General features: G+C 38.9%; 1 protein-coding gene across 14 annotated transcripts in view; it reads right to left on the bottom strand.

Moving 5' to 3' along the window:
- Nucleotides 1–3,068: 3,068 nt before the first annotated feature.
- The window catches only part of KAT6B (lysine acetyltransferase 6B), a 223,128-nt gene continuing 202,403 nt past the window's right edge, over nt 3,069–23,793 (bottom strand). For all 14 annotated transcript variants that reach the window (XM_090058679.1, XM_090058676.1, XM_090058677.1 and 11 more), the window contains 5 exons: nt 14,820–15,051; nt 12,457–12,616; nt 11,597–11,863; nt 9,917–10,220; nt 3,069–6,867 (listed from right to left, as the gene is read on the bottom strand). In XM_090058679.1, coding sequence (XP_089914805.1) covers nt 4,382–6,867; nt 9,917–10,220; nt 11,597–11,863; nt 12,457–12,616; nt 14,820–15,051 — 3,449 coding nt within the window. In that variant the 3' untranslated portion in view covers nt 3,069–4,381. The remainder of the gene's footprint in view (nt 6,868–9,916; nt 10,221–11,596; nt 11,864–12,456; nt 12,617–14,819; nt 15,052–23,793) is intronic.

The following is a 23,793-nucleotide window of genomic DNA, read 5'->3' as shown; positions in this document are numbered from 1 at the left end:
TACCAGCACCAGCAGCCTCAGAGACAGGAAGAAGTTAGCTGAAAAAAGACACTGTTACATCCAGTATCCTGACTCAGGATGGGAATTCTGCTGTATCAGCATTGCTTGTTACCCGCCTGACAATCATTGAAAACAAGATGATGTTGACTGTCTGCATTAATAAGCAGCAGACAACAGAAGATGCCTTTTCTACAGCACCTTCCTTTGGAGGACCTCAGATCACTTCTACAAACAGGACTTTATTAAACTCACTCATTAGCCCCATTTTACAGAGGAGAAAAAGAAACCAAGGGAGACTGATTTGCCAAACTTACAAAGGAAGTTTGTAGCGCAGCCAGGAAATAAAACCCCATCCTCCTCATTAAGTACAGACTTCTCACCATTACTGCCTTGGCAACAGCTTTGGATCACTGAATATCTGGACTTCATTTGTAGTAACAACAAAGTAGTCCCCAGATACCTGTGATATCCAGTCACTCACACTTGGTATAATAGGCTTAATAGTCACAAAAAGGGCATGCTTCCTTTGTATACAAACAGTCCATCAAAAGAAGTTTCATGCCTCAGCTGTCTATTATTATATCCTTGAAGTGCAATTCTGTACAGTTTTGTACAGTTGTAGGTGACCCCTTTGGCTATTATGCCAGACTGCTCGGTTATTTTTAAATGCTCCATTGCCACCATCCTCTTATATACAACATCCTATAGATATTTGTATCAGTCTATGTGATTGGTAGATGTCTGATCTACTGATAAAAATTAAATGTGTGAAGGCATTGGGGTGCATGGATTTATATGAGAACTCTTCACCTCTGCCCAGGTCCATGTTAGGAGTGTTTCACTGATTGGGCTAGGCTAGGAAAACAATTTGGGTGTGAACGCAGATTATACCAGCAAAACTGTGCTTCCAGCTTCCTGCCCCACTGCCCGTTCCCCTCCACAGCCCTATGAAAACAAACTATGCAAGCAAAAAAGCCCAGTTTTGCAAATATAGCAGCACCTAATTAGGGGCCTTTGCAGGCAGAGTCACACTGAATGGGATTACATTACATTATACCAAACCAATATAACCACACTGGCAAATGCTTGTATTGTAAACATGGCCTAAACAGTAGCATTCTCCACCAGGTCAGTCAGCAGTCAGACTTTTTCCCATAGCTAGTAAAAACAGAAAGGTTTCTGCTGACCAAACAATGCCCTCCATTTGCACCGGTGCAACCTCATTCTTTCAATTATGGCCACAATAGCATCTTTGAAAACTCAAGTGTGTCCAGCTACAGCTGACTGTAACTGAGCAAATAATTCTGTTGATGCAGTAGATGGGAGAAGAACATCTCTGTTTTATGATGGTTTTGCACAGGTAATGACAGCAAAAGCTTTGTGATCAAAGTGAGCAGAGGGAAGGATGAATATACACACGGAACAGATCTGTTGAGAAGAAGATGTCTTCTTATAAAACAGTGCTCAGCACAGAAATACACTTCAGAGGTGCCATGGACTAAAAAAAAAAATGTCAAAAGGATTTGTCTTGTTGAAAGAAATTTGGTCTTGAAATAAAGATTTTGGAAATCATTCCCTGCGTACACACAGCACATCATTTTCCATGCCATTTTTAACCACACATTGCAATGAACAGCTCTAGCAATATGTTGGAGTCAGCATGCTCAGTGCTGGAGCACCACATGCTGAAATAACAAGAATTGGGCTTGATGTGCCAGTGTGTTACAGCACTGTGAAGCTGGAGTAACACAGCAGTGGATAAGGCCCAGCTGTCTTCCTTTTTGATTTAATATAACTGTACAAAATAAGGTTATACATGATGCTGCTTCTATTTCAATGTGCAATCGGCTAATGAACAAAGGTGCAGCATTCCAGCCACATGCACACTCACTAGAACTCTGTTCATCTCACACCACACATTGAAAAGAGCACAATGTTCTCTTCAATCCTCCTTTTCATTTCCCCCAAAATAAAGATGAATGGAAGCTTATGGCAAAAATACAATGACAGATGCTAATCCTGCAAAGACTTGCACATATTCTTACTTTATGCACTGCAAAAGCCTTGCTGGATTCAAAAGCACTATTCACAGCACATGAAGTTAAACACGTGTAAGTCTGTAGAATCAGGGCTTCACTGCATATTATTATGCCCAATAATTTAATCTCCCACAAGGCAGGCAAAACCTTGATGTGCAGGTACACACTCAGATATGGAAGTAACTGGACATGATTAGTTCCATCAAAATCAAATGGAACATGGATCCGTAAAGTTATTTGTGTGTAAGAGCTTGCAGGTCTCTTAACTGAATTGAATTACAAGTTTTATAATACACAGCTATCTCTGTCTGTTGAGCATTTAGATCCTCATCTATATCTTTACATACTCTTTTCCCATTAGGATTAATTACAATATAATTACAATAATAAATAAATATTTATCAAAGAGTCAGTATATTCAGATCAGCCTTAAGTGTAGGAACACTTTAAAAAATTCTCCTGAGGTTGCCTTTTTGGTGGCTTTTTTTCACATGCATCTGACCTAGGCTTGGCATATATTCTTCATGACAGCTACATTTAAGAAACAACTGTATCCATTTTTAAAATTCAGTATTGCCAGAACACAGCTGGGAAGAAATTTCAATGCTGAAGTTACTTCACCTGAGAATCTGGTTACCTTCTAACAGTAGCTGAAGATAACTGTCAAAAAGAAAACAGGATATTTAATGTTCCGAGATAACTCAGCAGAACCACCATATAATGAGCCTTTTATCTAAGTAACACTTTTTAAAACAAAAGTGCTTTGCCTACATTATATATTGACAATCCTCTAATGCATCAAATATCTATTTATCCAATATTGTTTTATTAATATTATTTTAAAAATAATCTTAGATGTGTTTTTTTCCACAAATGGACATGGTTTTGAATTGTAACCAATACAATGGAAACTCCAATGGGTTAATTCAAATCTCATTGCCTTTAATGGGCTTTAGATTATGTAGCAAACACTAGAATTCAGCAGCAAATTCCCCACGCAACATCAGATTATGACAAGACACCAGAGGCTAAAAATGGCTCATCATAATTTATTTTATGTTAAAATGTACAGCTTGTTTTTTGTTTTTTTTAAGTGACTGACTAAAAAGATAACAGATAAATACAAGAGTGTCACTGGGTCCTATTTTATACATGTATCAAGCCTCTTCTGCTCGGCCCTTACAGTCACTCTGTACAGGTACAAAGGCTACAAAAAGGAAGCAATATAAACAGACACAAATAACTTTTGCCTTTTTACATGCGATCTGTAAGCTTAGTTAGAGCTATTCACACGCTACTGCTCTATTTTTTCCTTAAAAAATAACTCCAATATTTTATAAAGATAGAAAAATCTACAGATGGAATGAAAATGTAAAGTTAGAGGCATTTCCATAAAATAGCAACTTTACACCAAATTCACTATTTTTTTTTAAATTCTGCCAAGTATTTGGACATATATGAAAATGTTTCAAAACTTAACAAATAAACACTGAGATATGCTTCAGTCAACAAAAATCTGCATTTATAAAACAGAAAGCTGCCTTTTTCTCCACCTCACCCAAAGAAAATGGAAAAGAGTCTCAACTTTACACCAAACATTTAGCAATAAAACCCTTTGAACTAAACAAAATGTGAATAGCTTTTACTGCTTTTTATTTTTACAAGTTTTATAATTAACAAAAATATAGTTCTGTTTTTTTACCCTTCAACTAGGGTAACCTAATCAAGGCAAAAAACTTAAGAAATGGCTTACTGTTAAGCACAACACTTGTACAGTACTACAAAATGCACTGTCACTAACAAAGACATTAGCGGCATGCGGAAGTGTCACCTTAAGAAACAAAATAATACAATAAATGAAATGCTAAAAGGCATTTACATGTGGGGGAAAGGAGAGAGAAAGCTCAGGGTCCAGTACTAAGTCTGATAGTTTTGGAGTCTATTTATCCACATTTTAATGGGAGCAGGCACATAAAATGGCTCTGAACCATCAGCGGCTGTGTAATTGCAGTTCATAGAAAGAGTTCTTCCTTTCCAGATAACTTCGATTAAAAATAAAAAAGCCCAATCCCACCCCCAAAAAAACCAAAAATCAAACAAAAACCCAAAACAAAATAAAAACAATAACAAAAAGTAAAAAATAATAAAGGAGGTACAAAAAGAAAAAGAAAAAGAAAAAAGAAAAAGTTGTATAAGGCTTTCTGCTGCATACAGCTTTTAAATGGTGCCAACAAATGTTTTTGCATTCACACCAATTGCTGGTTTTGAAATCGTACTCTCCAAAAGATATCTGTGCAGATCAATCCAATATGCCAGTTCGGTTATCTATCTCTCCACAGAGCCTACCTTCTCATGTAGGATCCATTGAGAGACTGCTTAGACATGCCAGTATTCATGTAGCCATGATGTCCTGGAGGAGTGTACATCATGTTACTATGGGGTGTTGTCTGCATTGGCTGCTGTGCATATGGCTGAGTTCCCATCATTCCCATTTGCATCTGCATAGGGTACTGGGGTGTTTGATTCATGTACCCATGATTACTATGATATCCACTGTTCATCATGGGCTGAGACATACTGTATCCGTTCATAGCATTTAGAGTGTTCATATTCATGTTCACTGAATTAACATTATAAGCGGGGGCTGGCATCAGGTTTACACTCATATTCATACCACGCTGCATTGTTAAGGTCCGTGCTGGTCCTTGCATGGCCACAGTCTGTGAAGCACGCCCATAGATTTGTGGCTGATGGGCTGTGGCGGCTGGTGGTAGAGGTGTAGATTTGGTTCTCACAGACACGTGGCCTTTGCCAGCCATCTGCGTTTGCAGTCTTTGGGTATGGGATATTCCAATATTTGATGCAGCCATGTTACGCTGCAAAAGGGGCGGTGGCAAATTCATGGGAGGAGGAGTAAGGTTAGGGGGTGGGGTCATAGTAGCCTGTGCTTGGGGTCCCCCAGGAACAGCGTGTGGAGACTGAGAAAGCTGAACAAGCCCTGTGTTACTTAAGGGCGTGGACAAAGAGGCACTGTTTGCATAGGAAGTTACAGCAGCTGAATGACTGTAAGGCAATGAATGATCCATTAGTGTGTTAGTTAACTGTTGTAGTTTGGCAAGGCTGAAGGTGGCAGATGGCTGCGGGTAGTGCCCTGCTCCAAATTCACTCTGACCCATCCTTTCATACAAGCCAATGTTGGCACTGCCAGTCTCTGGGATTTCAGTTAACTGCATAGGTGGTGTGAAATTAGCAGCCATGCTGCACTGAGATAACTGCTGGTTGCTGCTTGGGGGCCTTTCCACAACACAACCTTGAGGAGATTTTACATTACATGTAGGCGGAGAGCTGATGTTGGTTTGTTGCATCATACTGCAGCTTCCATTAATATTAGACATTTGCTGGGTCACTGCACAACTACTCTGTGTTAGGTTGCTAGATGTAAGGTTGCTGTATGAGCAACTGTTCTGTGAAGAGCTGTTTCCACAGATACTACTACCCATTGTAGAATCATAACTGCTTGGGTTTTCATAGTTTTCTGTTGTGCTCTCAATGCTACCTAGATCACTAAACCCGCTGTCTACAACTTGCTGTGAGTGATCAGAAACTGATGGAACATCCATCATTGGGCTTGTTTCCATATTTTGTAATGAGGGTACAGAGATGGCACTTTGATCTGGGCTAATTTGCGCATAACTGTTCTCCAATGGAGCAACATTTGGACTATTGACAGAACGAACTGACTGGCTAGGATGGGAATGGACAGATGAGACTGGGCTGCTGTGGTCAGACTGTTGGCAATCATCCAACGTGGTCATTTGTGGACTTTGGTCAGTATGGGCATAGTTCTGCAAGCTCCTGCATGCTTCTTGTGTCTCTGCACAGTCCTGAAATGCATCTTCCTGTTCACTTGCTTCTTGGGTTAGAGACTGAACTGCTTGTACTGTCTCTGAATCAATTTCCATAGTTTCAGTATTTTCTTCTTTGAAACCAGAATTTAATTCTTCGCTGTCCTTTTGGTCCTGGTTATTATCGGTATGATCATCATCAGATTCAGGCACAGGCTCTGGATCTGCAGTAAGCTCCTTGTGGTTACCTTCACAGTCGGCTGCAAGGTCAACACCACAGTTTATTAAGTCCTCCTGGTTTGAATTACTAGTTTGAACATTTACATCTAAAAAAGACTCCTGATTCTCTAGCATTTCTTTGAAGGCTTCCCCTGGTAACTCCTCTTTCTCCACTTCGGTGGAACCCATGTGGCTATCATCTTCATCATCTGCATCATGATCCTCATTGTGAGAGGGCTCCTCCTCTTCCTCCTCTTCCTCCTCACGATCATCCAACTGCTCAGACTCTTCTTTCTGTATTAATGTTTCTTCTAGTTGGTCTTTCTCTTGATCTTTTACACTGACCTTTTCTTCTTCTTCTTCCACATTCTTGTCCTCTTCCTCTACTTTCATATCCTCATTCTCCATCTTTTCAAAAGGCTCACTAGGTGGATTTGGAGGCTCGGGTTCCGGCTCTGTCAACACATCCTGAGGCTGAGTGACCTTAACAAGCTCTTTATTCTCCTCTTCTGCAACAGGAGGAACTTGGCAGACTTTGTCTTCAGCCTCTTCTTTTTGTTCCTCTACTGTAACTTGGTAGTCAGGCTCCATAGGAGTCTCAGGGGGAGTGTACAAATTAAGTTTAAAACCAGGCTTTCTTTCTTTGTTTTGTCTCCATTTAGATGGACCACGCTTCACTCCTTTGGGCCAGCCCTGTTTGCACCTCAAGGGTTCAGGATTGTCTTTAGTGCTTTCTTCCAAAACAGCTGCATCCTCCATGTTGTCTTTAGTAAGCAGAGAACAGAGAAAAAGAAAAAAAAAAAGAGTCTTAGCTTGCAAAAACCAATCCTTAACCTACGCAAAAGGTAAATACAAAGTTAATCTATAAACTCGATATACTTTCACATTAAAAACTTCATGCATAAAAAATGCCAAACTGATAATGAACAGGTACCTTCAATCTAACCATATCTGGTATACAGACACACAGCTTCCTACTTTGAGATAAAGCACAAGAATATTTTATGTATCAGAATATACCAGGTGTAATAAATCAAGTTCAATACCTGATTTGCAGCTTTCTAACAGTCAGCCTCATAATCACCATATATACATTAAAAATCCTATTTGTTATTTCTTGAAAGTGTTTTCAACAAACATTGTTAAACTACTACAAACATTCTGTATAAGCCTTTGATTGCTAACAAGTGTTTCCTCACTCTGTGGCACTTATAACACAGAGAAATATAATCAAGAGATAATTTGTAGAGTAAAATTGAAAACCACAAAATTTGCAAAGCTTATTTCTACAACTTGCAAAAAAACCTAACTTCACTGTGAGTTTACGCAAACATCCACCCTTCTATACAGCAACATGTTCCTATAGAAAAGGGATACCATTTCTCATTATATAGAGGTGGAACACAAACTATGCCCTTACTTCTTTTGTTATTACTAATGATGCAGCTGATAGATATACAAAAGTCCTCAAAAACTAGATACTAACAGAGGTTGAACATTAAATGCACATTATAACTCCAATACTGAAAAAGGAAAATTTTTCTTTTCCTCTGAGAAGGTCTTTCAGTATAAATCTACACAGGAGATTACAGGCCAAAACATATTCTGAAATAGAATTTAAAAAAATGAAGTATACAAAGAAAATGCACGTTAATTCAATCCATGACAAACACTGAGGGGGCAAAAAACGACAAAGATAAAAAAAGGACAAATGTATTGGTAAATGTATGTGGGTGTCTTTAAAAGCCTGTTTAGGAAAAGCATTATACTTTTGTGTTCTCCTGTGAAAAAGGTTCCCTCTCAACATCCTAACAGCTGGCTAATGTGAAAAAGTGACTCAGGAAAATGCTACATCAGTATAGTTAAAAGAATATAACCTTACTATTCACACTAGGAACTGTACTACTTAAATGTATTGCTAGTATGTTACAACCCTAAGCAGCTTGCCAATAAAAAAAAATAGCCTGTACCAGGCACTGACAGATTAACTCTTAGCTGGGCACCAGAAAACGAAACTTCCTGCCACATTCTCTAAACTATTAATTCTCAGGACACCAAAGAGACACCAGCAGCTTCTAAAGATAAGGAACGTGATGCAGGAATCCACAACTCATTCAGGATTTGGAATTAAACTCAAATTTTCACTTAAGAGTTCAGAGAGTAAGGAGTCTCCCAGAACTGCTCATTAGTGGATTCACTACACATTTCTAAGTTTTCCCACCAGGAAATGTTCTTGAAACAGAGCTGGATGAGCAGCTTTGAACAAGCATGTTAAATAAATGGTTCTGAAGATTTTAGGGAAATGCAGCATTTTTAGAGCCAAAACATCTTGGTATAAATCAATCTAAGAGCCTAAGAAGTTGGCACCAGTTCCCATGCTTGAACAATCCTGAGTTATTTTGAAAGATGGGAAGGGCAGTTTCTGAGTGCTTGTCAAGGAAGTAAGCGTAGTCTCCAAGATTACTAATATAGAAATTCAGAACTGACAAGCCCAAGTGAAGAAGACATACCGTTCCTAGGGCACAAGGCAAATTTCAATAGTTCTTATAAATGCATTAATAAAATGCAGAATAAAAAGAGAAGAGCTGTATGAATTACAGATCTTCTTTTTGTTGGCAAAGAATACAGGAAAGAGAACACAGAGAGCAAGAACCCACCAGTATTTCCCTGACAGGAAGGGGATGAGCCTTTTGTGCCATGCCCCACTCTACTTCCGCATCTCCCCGCAATGACCAGGGCTGAAATGTCCCAAACTGAAATAAAACCTGATAGTTTTGTCTTAAATGGGAATTAATCTACTGAATGAGAAGAATAAGATAAGCCCCTTCTCCACATGCAGGTAAAGGTGCGATAGGATATAATGCATGCCAATGGCATGGCAGGAGGTGTGATTGTGTGGATCCCACATTAGAACCAATTGTGCCTTATTGCTGGTGTAGGGGGAGCCCGATCCTGGATTTCCCCTGCATCTGAAAGAAGCAGGCACCTACGGCTGGAAGCCCCTGAGCTGAGGGACTCCCAGCTGCAGAGGCTACATTCAGCCTGAAACCTGAGACACAGCAGCTCATGTGAGACGCAGCTGGGATCCAGAGCCCCACGAGCTGCAGGACTCTCAGTCCCAGATGCGGGTGAGGTGCAGTTAGGACTCAGAGCCCTGTGTGGGCCCAGGGGTTTCATGAACCCCCAAGCCTTTGGGAATCATGGCAGCCATGATCCCCAGGACTCAGGGGTCATAACCCTGTGGCTGGGAGCCCTGTCAGCTGCCAGGCTCCCAACTGAAGGGAAGACCCTGATACATGTGCAAATTAAAGCTTGATGGCAACCAGCTATAAAGATAGTACAAAGTTTTAAGGTCTAACTTTATAGCTGGTTGGAGCTTTTTATTGTGCAATAGCTACTTTGCTCGTATAGCTGGTCTCAAGTTAACCGCACAATTAACCAGTTAATTGCATGCTGTGTGTAATGTGTAGAGGGAGTCATAGGGACAGCAAGGAAAAAAGTGTTACATTTGTGGTGGGAGGCGTGGGGGAGGACACAAGAGTGGGGCTAGGGGTGGAAAGATCGTTGTATAATGCTTCAAATTGTGGTATAATGCCAATAGATCAGGTGGGACTAACAGTATGAACACCATCTCAGAGGGATGGAACGCTACTAAAAATCCATGTTAATTTGATCTTGAAATATAAACATTTAAAAAGCTCTGTAAAACTAGACACAAGCCTGCAAGGGTTATTACTAAAAGACAAAAGATTGTCCTGAGGGGCAAAGTGACATGTTCGTTTAAACGTACATGTAAAACGGTTTTCTACGTACTTTTACACAGATCATCGCTGTTACAATCATGGCTCTCTTTGTCCTCCTTGTCCTGCTCTTCCTCTTCATCCTGCTTCTGCCTACCAGGATGGTACTGGAACACTTTTCTAATGGCAGGTTTTAACTCATCATCTTCTCCATCTATCTCACAAGTAGGTTCCAGCTGTGGCATAGGCCGCTCTTCATCAGAGTTATCAAATGGCTCATTCAACACCTCTGTGGTTTCAGAAATTGTCTCTGTTGTAACACTGCTATTAATCCTTCTGCGTTTGCGGCCCCTTTTCTTTTTTAATATGAAAGGTCTCTGAAAAATAATTCCGAAAATGTAATGAACTATAGTAAGAATAAAGAAGGAGCTAGTTGGCCAAGTATATACAGAATGACTGAACTTTTGTGAAGTGAGTTTCTGGTAGACTAATATATTTATCAATTCAAAAGCTGACTTATGTTACTTTTAAAGTTAGTTTTGACTGTTTTACACAGAATCCAAACAATTAAGAAATACTACATAAGACAGCAGGCACCTCATTTTTCTCCCCCTTTTTTTTCTACAAGTAAAAATTAAGAACTAAAATTACTATCTATATTTTATGGTGGTTTTCAGCTTTTATTCTTGCTCAATAAAATTCACAGCAGCAGAACATAAAATATTTACACATATGAACACCTGGTTGCATGCTTATAATTCCATTCATCATTTCACTACTATCATTTACAGGAAGCAAATGTATAGCTTGTGCTTTTAGACTTCAGGGTCCTGGAAAATTAAGACGCAATATATCCATAAGCAAGCAAGCATAAAATGGTAGACTATTAAATAGCTAGGAAAAAATAGTGCATATCACAAGCTTCAAGTAAGTACTCACAATACACTAAAGAATGTCTGTTCTTATAGGAAAGATGGGGTTCAGTATCCACATTACTTTAAATTGTTAACTAGTTACATTACTTAAGAATACACATTCATTATAGTATTTTCTATATCAAAAATATACACAAGAGCACAGTCAGAACTACTAACTTTTACTAAAGCTATCTTAGTACATGCATCAAAACAAGTAGTTTAGCATTTTGGGGTTCTTAATTTAAACATTGAACCTGATCCTTTTAATTCACTGAAAATCTATTAACACCCTAGTTCAGTGACTTGCAACTGTTTTAAAAACTAAGCAATGTCAACTTGAAAAAAAACAGAACTCCAAAAAAACCAAAACCTCATTTTTTTTTCTTAAATACATTAACTCCTTAAACATCTTGTTCAAGGCCTTCTCCCCCTTCAATCTTATAAGAGGAGAAACCCATAATATATTGATTCCTCTTAAAGGAAAAACAAAACAAAACAAGTAAGAACTGACAAACCAGCTAAACTAGTGGAACAATACTGATGTCAAGCAGCAGAGGGCAGTCATTAGTCTAAAAATAAAGCCAGCGTCTACCGTTTAGTGCTATCTGTTTTTTCCTAACAATATGGAAAACACAAAAAGCCAACACCACCAGAAAAAAGGGAAAACAATTAGGAAATGTGGTAGGGACCCAGTGCCCCAAACAAAATTTAGATTAAAAAGCCCAGATTCTTGTGAACATTTAACACTTCAATTTTTTTAACATTATATTGGTGACAATGATTTGATTTGTAAGGGGCCCTGATCAGCTTTAAACCTAACAGCTAAAATAACATACCTTTCTTTTCATGGCCAGTGATTGTGGTTTTGTCAGTCGGGGAGGTGAACTTGGATGATTCTCCTCCCCTTCATCATCCTCGCTGCTTTCTTTAGATTGTTCTGTGGATTGCCCTCGATCCCCCACCACTGCCACACTCTCTGGAGATCGCAAATATTTATTTTTAGATTGCACTTTTGCAGGTGATTGCCTATTATTAGCTCTTGTGGAGAATATTTCTTGCTCTTCCTTTTCCCAGCAGCTAGCTTGCTCCATCAGACGCTCAGCCTGAAGGGTTGAGGTTAAAGTAATGGGTCATTGAAACAGTATTTATTTGGCCATATCCTTTAAGTTCAGCTAAAGAGTTACAGTAAGTCAACCCTTATTAGCACTGCTGGCTAACCAAGCAACAACATTTCAGCTGAATCATCTAGTAGCTCCTTTACAACAGTTAGGATAACAAACCAAAGAAGATTGCATTTCATGGGATATTTAGCACTATTAATGATGCAGCGAATTGATTTAAGTCCTTTAGCACTACATTACACGCCCACTGACATGGATCACTTTGAGCAAGTTCATAAACACAAAGAATCGATTGACATTGCAGCCTTTGAGCTCTGCACCAAATTTGATCTGATTACATGCTCTCAGACTACTTTAAGAGTGATAAATACAGCTTCATGACAAGTGAGACATGTTTTAAGTTTTTCACATTAATTTGCTAAAACTTACCAGGTCTTACTGTGCAACTGCCAAATTTTTTGAATTTCAGTAAATTACTGCTCCTTAATTGTGTTAGACTATATGTTAACAATGTATTGTTTAAGATAGATTACTCCTGAAAAATCAAGGATTTAAAGAATATCTGCTATCATTACCTCTTTTTCAGCTTCTCTCTCTTCTTCAGAAACCGCAGCATTAGAAACTAACAGGGGAGTCCATCTCAAACTTTCAGGATCTACTTCATTGACACGTGGATTAGCTTTTAGTTTCTCCATATGGCTCAAGATCAATTTTTCCCTTCTAATGATCACAAATCTACAATTCAATAAATATTTTCATTTTCAGAAAAAGGATCAAAATAAAGCTACAATGATCTTTTAAAAAAGTTGCATCTTTTGAGAAATGACTTTGGTACAAATAAGTAAATGAGTATACAGCCAACCACATATGGAGGCTAATGTACCTTAAATACACATAGGAGATTTAACACACAGCTGCTCACCTCATCTTCCGTCCCCTCCCCCCAAAACAAACAACAAAACAAACAAAAAAACCCACAACAATTTACAAGGCAAAGGACCAATATTATATGGGGAAGAGGAAAAGAAAAAACTTTTGCAACTGATTTTTTCAAGCCCACAAAAAAAATGGCTGAGTATGGACCCCCCTCTGTATAAGTGGCTCCTCCTTGCCAGACCTGCCTTCAGTTTGATAGAAAACTGAAGAATAAATTGAATCCATGTAATGCCGTGATACTAAAATTGGACAAGTTAGCAACTAGTGTCTCCTGCCTGGAAGTAGGAACTGACTGTGCCAGAAACCCTGTTATGAATACAGGTATTCTTACATAAGAAACAAAGTGAAAGGAATAGTAAATGTAAAGTGGCTCTCCTTCCTGCTGGCAAAGAAGGGCATTGTAACATTTCAGAAGTGGAGAACATTGGAAAACAAATATTAGGGCACAAGATCCGTTAGAGTGCAGGGAATTGCCAAATCCATCTCCTTTCACCTACTTATGAATTCTAAAACTTTAGATTGAGAAGCAGATGATGTCAATGACCTAGAAGAAGGTTTTACAAAAACACCAGAGGAACGACTTATATATTCACACCAGTCCTTTTGGTTTTCCTGATTAGATCTATAAGAAAAGTGATGAAATCAAGGGGCAGATTGAGATCATAAGCAACACAGGGCAACTACAAGGAGACAGTGTGCCCTAGCGCAGGAGTATCAAACATAAGGCTCACAGGCCAGATCTGAACCATGAAACATTATGATCTGGCCCGTGGGTCTTGTACCTACCTCATGGATTGCATTAATCATGCAGAGCTGGTCTGGCATGTGGGCTGGACCCAGCGCCTCATGCAGCTCAGGGGGTATATCCAGGGTGTGCAGCAAGCAGCTCACTCTTAAGCAAGCGCTGGCTCTAGGGCTGGTCAAAAACAGGCCACACTGGAGTCAGTGCTCAGGGCCAGCATGCAGTGCACACTCCGTGCGAGACTCTCATGGCACATGCAGTGCACACAGCTGGTCTTACTTCATGTGCTACATGCAGCACACGCTGGCTCTGCCCCAGGGCTTGCTCTGTAAGAGGTACCAGCAGGCAGCTTGCTCTGCATGTGGAACTGGCCCCAGAGTTGATATGCAGGATTGGCTTGGTGCAGGCACCACATGCAGCCCATACCTTGAACCCTCTATGCTGTGTATAGTGCTTGTGGCACTGGGTCCAGTCCACGCACTGAATGCAGTAAAACCCCAAAGAGGGGCCCGCATGTGCTGCTTGTTGGGCTGGACTGGTCACAAGCTGCACAAGGTTAATCAATTCAAGAAAGTGCAAAGACAAGAAAATCTGAAGAAGTGGCTTCTGAGAGTTACTGTAGGCCAAAAATAGGATTGGGACTAGGCTGCAATAGTTCCATCTTAAAACAGTGAAATTGAGAGGAAGTACGGACAAGGTATCACAAACTGCTCCTTAAGACATCAGCACAGAGAGGCAGGATGAATGTATTAAGGAGCAAAAACAGGCTCTAGACTCAAATACTTAAGGCATGCCCACACCCAAACTGGAATGTTCATAAGGATGATCCCTCAATAACTTTCCAACTTCCATTAACAAATCTCTTGAAAGCATTCATGGTCTCGGTCTACAGTGAGCGAGTGTGACACCTTTTTATAAAGGCAAACCCCCCAAAACCAAGAAGGCAATACAATTAGGAAGAAGGATCCCGGTGGATTTATTGTATCATATTAAACCACTGTTATTTAAAAAAGAAAAAAAAAGAGTTGACTACTTTAATTTGACAGTGTCCTTCTAAGACAACCTAAAGATGTAAAGATATGAGCATAAAGTAGCACTGTTCCCCACTATAAATAAAAACTACACTGAAGATGTTAGGTTTTTTCCCATATCAAAAAATGTACTTCAATCAAGTATTATATAATGCCCTTTTTTAATAGATATATATAATCTTTTTTTTTTGTTCTCAAGTAGTTTTCAAGTGCCAAAAGCTTTACTGACCTATCTTCTCTCTTGTCTATCATGCTGTGCTGCTGAAGGGTGGTGGCAATATCATGTGGACACATTCCAGTAGCTCGACTCATTCCTTTGATGCTGATTTGTTTTTCATGGTGGCAATTAAGGTATTCTAATATGACACTTTTCCAGTAGGCCAAGTAGGAGAGGCGACCCAGATCAGACAGTGGTTTTTCAGGGGATCCTGCTTGTCCTTCCCTTCTAGAGAGCAAATAACCTAGAGAGAAGAGAAAACAATATTTTGTAGAAATACCGTGCCTTGAAAATTTAGGATATATCCTTTTAGGAGAGATAATGTGCAACAGAAATATCAAAGTGACCAAATGCTCTCTATAAAAGCAAAATTAAACATCATGTTTTAAGAATGTATAAGCCTAGCTTTCTTTCCTTACAACTATTTTGTGAAGCTTCCCCGCACCTCTCCTTTGTCCAAACTTCATATACAAGAGAAGGAATCTGCTTTCCAAACCTGCATTAAAAATGCCTTTAATCATGCTTGCAAAAAGTTAAGTTTCAGGTCAGCAATTCCAAACACATACACTGTCACTTAGAATTTTCAACAACCCCTGCCCCCTATTTTCTAAATTCAAATACAAAACGAAGTACAAAAGTGTGACACTTGATAAGCTACAAAAGCCCATGCTTTAAGGAGACCAAAGCAGTATCCAGTAAGTCAAAGCATCCACTTGGTCCCAATCACAACAGTATGGAAGCATTATCAATTGGGAACCACCGCTTTTGTTTTTTTTATAAATACTGCAAGTCAGAACCTTACACTAAGAACTTAAGATGGAACTGATATGGGTAATAGAAATCAAGTACGTTTTCTCTGTAATGGCCCACTGACAGCAGTAAAGAGTCACCTTAACTGGAATGAGACTAACTCTTGAATTCACCTGAATTTGTGGGAAGTGTTTTTAAAAATAGTATTTCCATTAAACCACATCTATGAACATTCAGTTAGCTCCACTTTTATATCTTCTGCAGCAATTAGAACATGTTGATGTATAATAAAATATTTCTAGCCAAAAGCCTCTCCCCTACTATACACTGTACAAGACTTAACCACCCTCCTCCACTTGAAAAGGTTCTAAAATTACAAAGGAGAAGAACCTGCTTGAAAATAATGAAAAAAATCTGGTAGCTATTACTGTAATTAAAAACTACTTAGAGGGCACAGAAAAGATATAAAGTAATAATCTCTACCTTTCTCTGATTAAATAGCTGTACTCTCACAAATACTATCCAACTGCACAGCTACAAACAGTACGTAACCATGCTTAAAAACTTGCTCAGTGACATAACTGGACTCCACCAACATATTTGATATTTTCTCCTATAGATACCTTTCTTACATGTCCTGATGCTTTAAATCTCAGAAGTGAGTCAAAATTCCATTTTTAAAAATTTTCAAACTCTGAAAACACACGTAACAACAAAAGCAGTACTTTACTGATCCTGATCCATTCCCCCGTAACAACAAAAGCAGCACTTTCTTACTCCCTTACTGATCCTGATCCATTCCTTGACACCCAACGCACATATTGTTAATCATAATGGATTTGGCAGTACAGTAAAGACAGCTAGTTAACATCTTCCTTCATAAAGCAAAGTCATTCTTATGAAACAGTTTTCTTGCCTTTCTGCAAGCTTTGGTGTATACAAAATGAGTTTTTTAGTCTGTTTTCCTTCTGCTGCAAGACTTATCAAGTGTGTACCTCCCAATTTGGAAAAAAGATATGTACATCGACTCCAATCTTGCTTCTTGCCTGCAATTACCAATAACACAGAAAGGCAGGTATGTCGTTACACCCAAGATGATCATTAATGTAAGTGCTACTACATATCCCATTGATACCTACCATTTCATTAAAAAGATTTATAATAAAAACTGTATTGGTACATTATGAGGAACATCACCCACACCAAATGTGAAGTCTGCCTGTACTTATGGAGCCGCCAGAAACTTGGTCTAGCATAGGCTTTTAGTTTTAAACCTCAACTGTCACCTTACACTGACTGAGGTGATGGAGCCTACATCATTAAACCCATTTAGGATGCAGGATTTATTGTCCAGAAAGCATTTCCTAAAAATCTATGCTACTGTATGCACAGAAAACACCACGTTTCACATTTAAAGAATGATGGTATTTGGGCACTACATATCAAAAGCTAAGAATCAGCAGTTGTACTTCAGTATGCACTGGGGCACATCTACATGAGATGCTAACTGCGCAGTAATCTAATAATACTGCGCAGTAGCGCATCACAACACAGCTGATATGCTACTGTGCAGTATTATTAGGCTACTGTGCAGTAGTGTCACTAAAAAAGTGTTTGCCTAGTTACCCCGGTTACTATGCATTTATTTAGTACTTAATTATACAAGTACTAAATTAAATGCGCAGTAACCACTGCGCATTAAGGGACATGTAGATGGGCCCAGCAGGTGCTAAATCAGGACCACTCTTTACACCAGATACATTTAAAACATATTATTTCAGCTCTGTGTTAAGAATTCTAAGCAATATCCCAGCTCACTTTTGCTGTAAAATCTAAGAGCTTTGTATTGAATTGTACTAGATGTCACTGCTTGTCAGAAACAGCTTGAACTTGAAGCAGTGCAAAAAGTGATAATAAAAAAACCCAATTGTTTAGTGATTAGAAGCATCCCATCTGGAGAGTTTAAAGCTGTGTAAGTTTTTGAAATCATCAGACAATGCCAAAATAATCTGCAAAGATACTGGCGCACTACTTTTGTTATTGTTGGCTTTCTACTAACTTCAGAGTGTGGGTATTTCAACAACTATGGATGCCCATCACCTAGTTTCTGTTCCTGAGTTTATATCAGCCTGTTTAATAACTTTGGACATATCATTCTTCCTTCCCTATACCTCAATTTATCAATCTATAAAAAACAGGTGTAATGATACCCACTTCTTGTGTAAAGGGTTTTGAGATCGACCATGAGAGAAAGGAAAGACGGCTCCCCTGTAATGTGCAGGGCAGTTAGCCTTAACAACAAATACATTTGAAGCACAACCTGTAACCTTGTTTTATAGAAGAAGACAGGGGAAAGGATTCCTCAGGGTGATATTTTTATTGAACCAACCACATAGTTGGGATACAGTTAGATAAGCTTTTGAATGCAAGACATTCCTCCTCATGTCTTAGAAGATAGGATCTTCTAAAAGTAAGGATTTTTAAGATGCTTGAAAATGTGGTCATAACAAAGGAAAGAAAAAGCCAGGAAACAGATACTCTTGACAGTAAAATCCTTCTGGTGACTGATACGTGATATATTCCCAGAATCTCTTACTATTCCTTTGTCCACTTTTATGCTGGTATTAGGGCTGATCCAAGTTTATCTTGCAAGGAGAGAGCACCGATGGGGATTTTTTTCCTAAAATTCTGCAGCATAGAAATGAACTGTGCATCTAAAACATACCTTATAGTACCAAAAAACATAATATAAACTTGCAGTATGAGCTGTAATGTCTAGTGCACATTTAATGCAAAGTTTATCTTACTTACAGCATACACAAGGTAATTGGTTCTGTGATTTAAATTACATCTATTAAATTAAACTTACCAAACAGATGCCAAATAATTGATCTAAGGTGCAGGTAAATAAAAAACACTGATCTTGGTAGCTCGTGTATTTATCCTGAAGCATCTGAAATGAGTACAACACGTCCCTGTTAAACAGGTAGCCCTGGTGTCATCATCTATCTAGTCTTAATAATGGATAACCCCAAAATGAAAAACTAAAAGGACTCTAATAAGTGATATAATCTGTGATGTGAGATGAGGAACCCTGGCAATACCTGGAAAACAAAGCACAGTAACTTCTATGTAAGTCAACCATTAGTGGATGCTGTGCATTACAAATGACAAGCCAAGCCAATGCTACACAAAGTCTAACCTAGGTAAGGAAAAAGAGTTCCCTTTCCCTCTTTATGGGGATTTTCAGTGGCAAAAATCTGCTGGGCTAAGAATTACATATTCACAAAATGAATAGCCAGAAAACTATTTTTAACACTCCTAGCCACATCCCTCCTCTGGGTTCTTGAAAGAAACAATTCATCCATGCAAATTCAGGGTCCTTTGCTGGATCAGCATCCACAACACTACAATACTTTATATTATTCAACATAGAAAGAAAAAAGTCAGTAAAGCTCTCTATGAGGCAGGAAAAACTACTGTGCATTATTAGGAAAATTCTACTCCACACATTTCAGAATAGAAATGACTAGCTGTCAAAAACTCCTTTTAAAGAAATTACACTAAGCACTAAACTTCACTTTTAATCCAACGCTATGCTTAATTCACTTACACTTACATACTCATTCAGATGGATTCATCCATTCCAGATATGAGAGAATGCTTATTCTGAAGTCCCAAAAAGTAAATCAAATGACAAGTGGCAAGTAATAAGGGGAAAAAAGTCTGTCACAAGAAAAGAAAAACAGACGAGAAAGAAGAAAAAAAACCCACTCCACAAAAATTTGATTTATTTCAGAGCATTATTTTGTCAAAGGATGTTTCTGAAGAGAAACAAAGTTTAAATGCCATACGGTTTTATAAATATTCTAATGTGCTGGGGGATGCCTAGGCAGAGATTTGTAAATCTCTGTGCTGAATGATAACCTTTCTGCCCCAAGATGCTATTGTGGAACATGTACAGTAGGCTTTGATCTCCTCTGGAATTGGTTCATCACATAGTCAGTGTTTCCCCTAATATTGCAGTGATATGGCACTTGATTTATCTACCATAAGAGAATTTAATTGCTTAAGCTATGAGTGGCAAACTCATTTGGCTCCACTGGCTGGAGGAGTGGTGCAGGACCAGTCCACAGGCCAGATGAACAGTGAGGAGCTGGCCCTGCAGGCTGGATTGGACCCATGGACTCCCCACCTCCATCATGCTGGATCCAGATCATATGGCGCTTGCTCTGGCTGGTCCAGGACATGAGCTGTATATGGAGCCTGCTCCAGTCAGCATGGGGCAATGCAGATGCTGGATGGGTGCAATGTTCAGTGTAGTTTTGAACTAACCAGAGCAGCTGCTAGATCTGGCATGCTGGATCCAGCATCCACACTGGCCAGTCTGAGACTTTGCTGCACATTGCACTTGCTCTGGGGCCCACACTGCAGGCAACTTGTATCCTTGACTGGCCAGAGTGGGTGTCATCGTGTGTGGCATAGTTCCAGACCAGCTCAAATGGGCCCCTGTGTGGCAAGTATATTGGACCCTGTAGGCAGGGCTGATCTGGTATGAGACCTAGGGTTAGCAGTGGAAACTGGCTAACGGGCCTCCACAGGTCAGATTCAGCTCATAAGCCATCTTTGACACCCCTATCTTAAGCACTTGCAATAAAAAGAAAAAATATGCATTTGTCCCTCAACTGGTTGGCTATAAAAATTTAACTAGGTATCAGCACATAATATTGTTGAAGGGTGTTAAGAGAGTACGGTAAGAAAAAGTAAGAAGACTCTTCTTTAATGTGTGTAATTGTTAACTTTAAGAATAAATAGTTTTGGAGTACAACGTGCTACCCTGCCTTACTGAAGATGACAGGTTTTCTAAAAGTGACGATTTCAGAGATGCTTGAAACCATGGTCAAAAGCTTGAAACCGTGGTCATAATCAGGTAAAGGAAATACCAATAAATAGATCTGATGGACTCAAATGGATAGGTTGTGAGAGTCTACAGCACTTTATGGAGCTCTTGCGTCAAGAACAAAGAGATTACTGCTCTGACTGTGAAAGGATTCTGATGGGCTGTTGCCTTCCATCAGGTAAGAGAACAGAGAATTCTAAGTAGTCATTTTACTTTGTCTTACCCTTATTAAGAATTACTTCAGGCATGAGAGTCTTACTGTCTGTGGATAGACACCTAAAACTGGACTGAAAACATGCATGCATTCCATAACACTTTATAGAGTGTTAGATGTTACACAAACACTTGGCTGGGATGGTTTAGTCAGGGATAACCCTGATTTGAGCTGGGGGCTGGACTACCTACGTGACTTCATGAGGTCCCTTCTGGCCCTACTCTTCTATGGTCCTATGTTATTAAAACTTTCCTACTTGAGGAAAAGCAAACTCCTTCTTTGTGTATATTACTCTATATGCAGTTATAGAGTAAATTCTCTTAGTGACCTTAAGCCTTCCAGATGAGGCTACAATTGCTAAGTGATCTAAAAGCAGGCAGACAGGCAACCCCTGGATATGACTAGGATATGGGGATAAGGTGGTACCAGATTCAACAAATGAAAAGCTCCTGCCAAGACTGAAGTGAGAATGGTCAGCAAAGTCTCCATTCTGAATTTCATCTTCATTGACTTGTTCAGTGACTCTTGAGATACAAGATGGCCTGGATATCTATGCTTCATCAGTTATCCAATTGGAATGGAAGTGTTATATCTGGAGTGTCTAATCAGTTTTCTCATTCCTTGTGAAGGAATTAAACTGGGAACAGCTATTAGGTAAATTCTCAAATCATTTTCTTTCAGCATGGATTAGAACACTAAGATTTTTCCGGCTTACGGAAGTTTTGGACCTACCCATGAGAAAGCCCTAACGGAGAGCAGTGGTTTCCTCTGAAGCCATTATCTGCAGAAAAGCCTAGGCTGCTATACCCTAACAAGCCAATGGAAAGAGAGACTTTTGTTGTGTTCATTTCTGTTTACTCATCTGCATTTACATGCACATATCTTGTTCTGCAAAATGACCACCTTACATACATAAATCCAATGTCTAATGAAAGGAAACCATACATCGTTCAAGGGCATCTCTTGAAAGAATCCTAGAACCTAGATGAGCTTCAGGCATTCTGTTATGCAATTCTAATCAGTTACCAAAAAACTGGAAATATTATAAGATGTATAAGATGATTATAAGAGACAAATTAAAGGCAATCTTTAACAGACTAACAAGTACTTCCTCTTATGACCTTTGGATTTTTCTAACTACCTGTTTTTTGTTTTAGAATAAATATCCATTAGAGAGGGGGTAGGCAACCCCTGTCACAGGTGCCAAAGTGTTGCACGCAAAGGCATTTTGCTTGGCACCTGCGCCTCAGGATGGACAGCAGGGAAAGGGGCGGGGCTGTCCTGCCACAATAAAGATCAGGCCTCTTGCAGCTCCCCTGCTGTCTACCTTGGCACAACAACATCTTACAAGTCGAGGTTGTGGGTGTTTTGGCACTCTGCCCAAAAATGTTGCTGATCGCTGTATTAGAGAATAAAAGCTTGCTTAAAAAAGAATCAGTCTTTTAATTTACTATTTCTCTCTTATTATTTTAGTTTACTATTTCTCTCTTATTATTAAAAAATGGTAACATTTTACCCAAGCTCCATCCAAAAGGTATCCCACAATCCTAGAATAACTAGTCACTTATCCTAAAATAATCAGCAAAGATAAAGTTAATATGAAATCTAAATTGTCATCATAAAGCTACTGAGATTAAAGAGCCAATTCCCATTTCTCAGATTTATCATCATTTCTGGCCAACTCTATTCAGATTCATCTCAACTGAACTGCACTGCTTTTCACTGGGAAGTTCTCTCTTTAATCATATGGGATAGAAACAAATTCCTTTTAAAAAAAAAAAAAGAGGAGGAAATTTTGCACAAGCTAATGGAACCAGCAGAGATGTGTCAGTGTGGCACGCAGGCAATATCAGCTCACTCCGAACCCTGGGAGACCTACAGCTTGCAAGATTGTGTTTTGATAAAAACACATTTCTTTTTCACTTATTAAAGTTTAAAAGAAATACAATAAATGAGTCCTGAAAGCTGTGACTAGCATGATCTACATTTCAGCTAGGACAGATTTCTGTTGTCAGAATTATGGAACCATAATTCCTGTCAGAACCTGGAAACAAGAGTTTACAACAGAAAGTTTAACATAACCTTAACTGTGCCTTTGTAAATGGGAAGCAACTTAATATATTAAACACATAACCTGCTGAAAAACATTAATAGGCTGGATCAAATTTTTTAATGCATAAATTCTACTAATTGTCACCTGGAAAATAGGAACCTCATTTTACTCAGAATAAAACACATCCCTGTGTGATCAAGAAATGAACAAACTAGAATTCTGATAATTGAGATGTCCTGGATAACTTAAATGTCCTCCAAAAATACCTAGCCATGAGAAGCAGTTTGATTGAGAGAAGAAACTGCATATTGAGAACATTTCATAATTTTTTCAAAAAAGCAGAGTCATCCAATTAGAGCACAGATTTGTACAATCATAAAACAGCCCCCACCAATGGCCTGAGAATAATTCAATATAAATATCAACCTATATTCAACAGGAATTTAAAAATCAGTTAATGAGAAAAGTCAAATGATTACTACAGTCCTGGCTAGACCCTTGAACAACTGTGATCTACACCATATTAAAAACGTTTCTGAAAATACTATTCTAACCAGGGTGGATTTTATTTAAATCAAATCAATTTAAATCATGATTTAAACCACAATTTAAAATCACTGGCCAGAAAGCCTCAATTTAATCATTGTTTTCTACAAAAAGTGCATTCTTGTTGTTTGATACACCCTTCATTAAAATATTCCCAAAGAGGAGCTCTTTTATGGCCTGACAAGCCTGCTGCCATGATAGGTTTTTCCTTCCACCATACCATTCCCTCACTAGATCTCAAGTCAATGGAGAGGCTATACTCAGAAACTTATCCCTCAAGACTTCTGGAATATTCTGCTCAAAATGTTTCTCTTTTGTTTCTACTGCCCCTCCCTCCTTGCATTTATCTCCAGCCTCATCTACTCCACCCCCAACAATCCTCTATTCATTTAACGTCTTGAAACTTTGCATTTTTAGAGAGAGGTAAGGGTTTGACTGTGTGTACACAAACTTGCAGAGAGACAACAGGGCTGATGGGAAAGTAATCAGTTGTGTCATCTCTCATCTCCATATGGTTCTCTGG

This window comes from Crocodylus siamensis, chromosome 7, assembly GCF_052110815.1.
Source record: "Crocodylus siamensis isolate JL-2025a chromosome 7, ASM5211081v1, whole genome shotgun sequence".
NCBI classification, from domain to species: Eukaryota; Metazoa; Chordata; order Crocodylia; family Crocodylidae; genus Crocodylus; species Crocodylus siamensis.
This window is presented reverse-complemented; position numbering and strand designations above follow the sequence as displayed.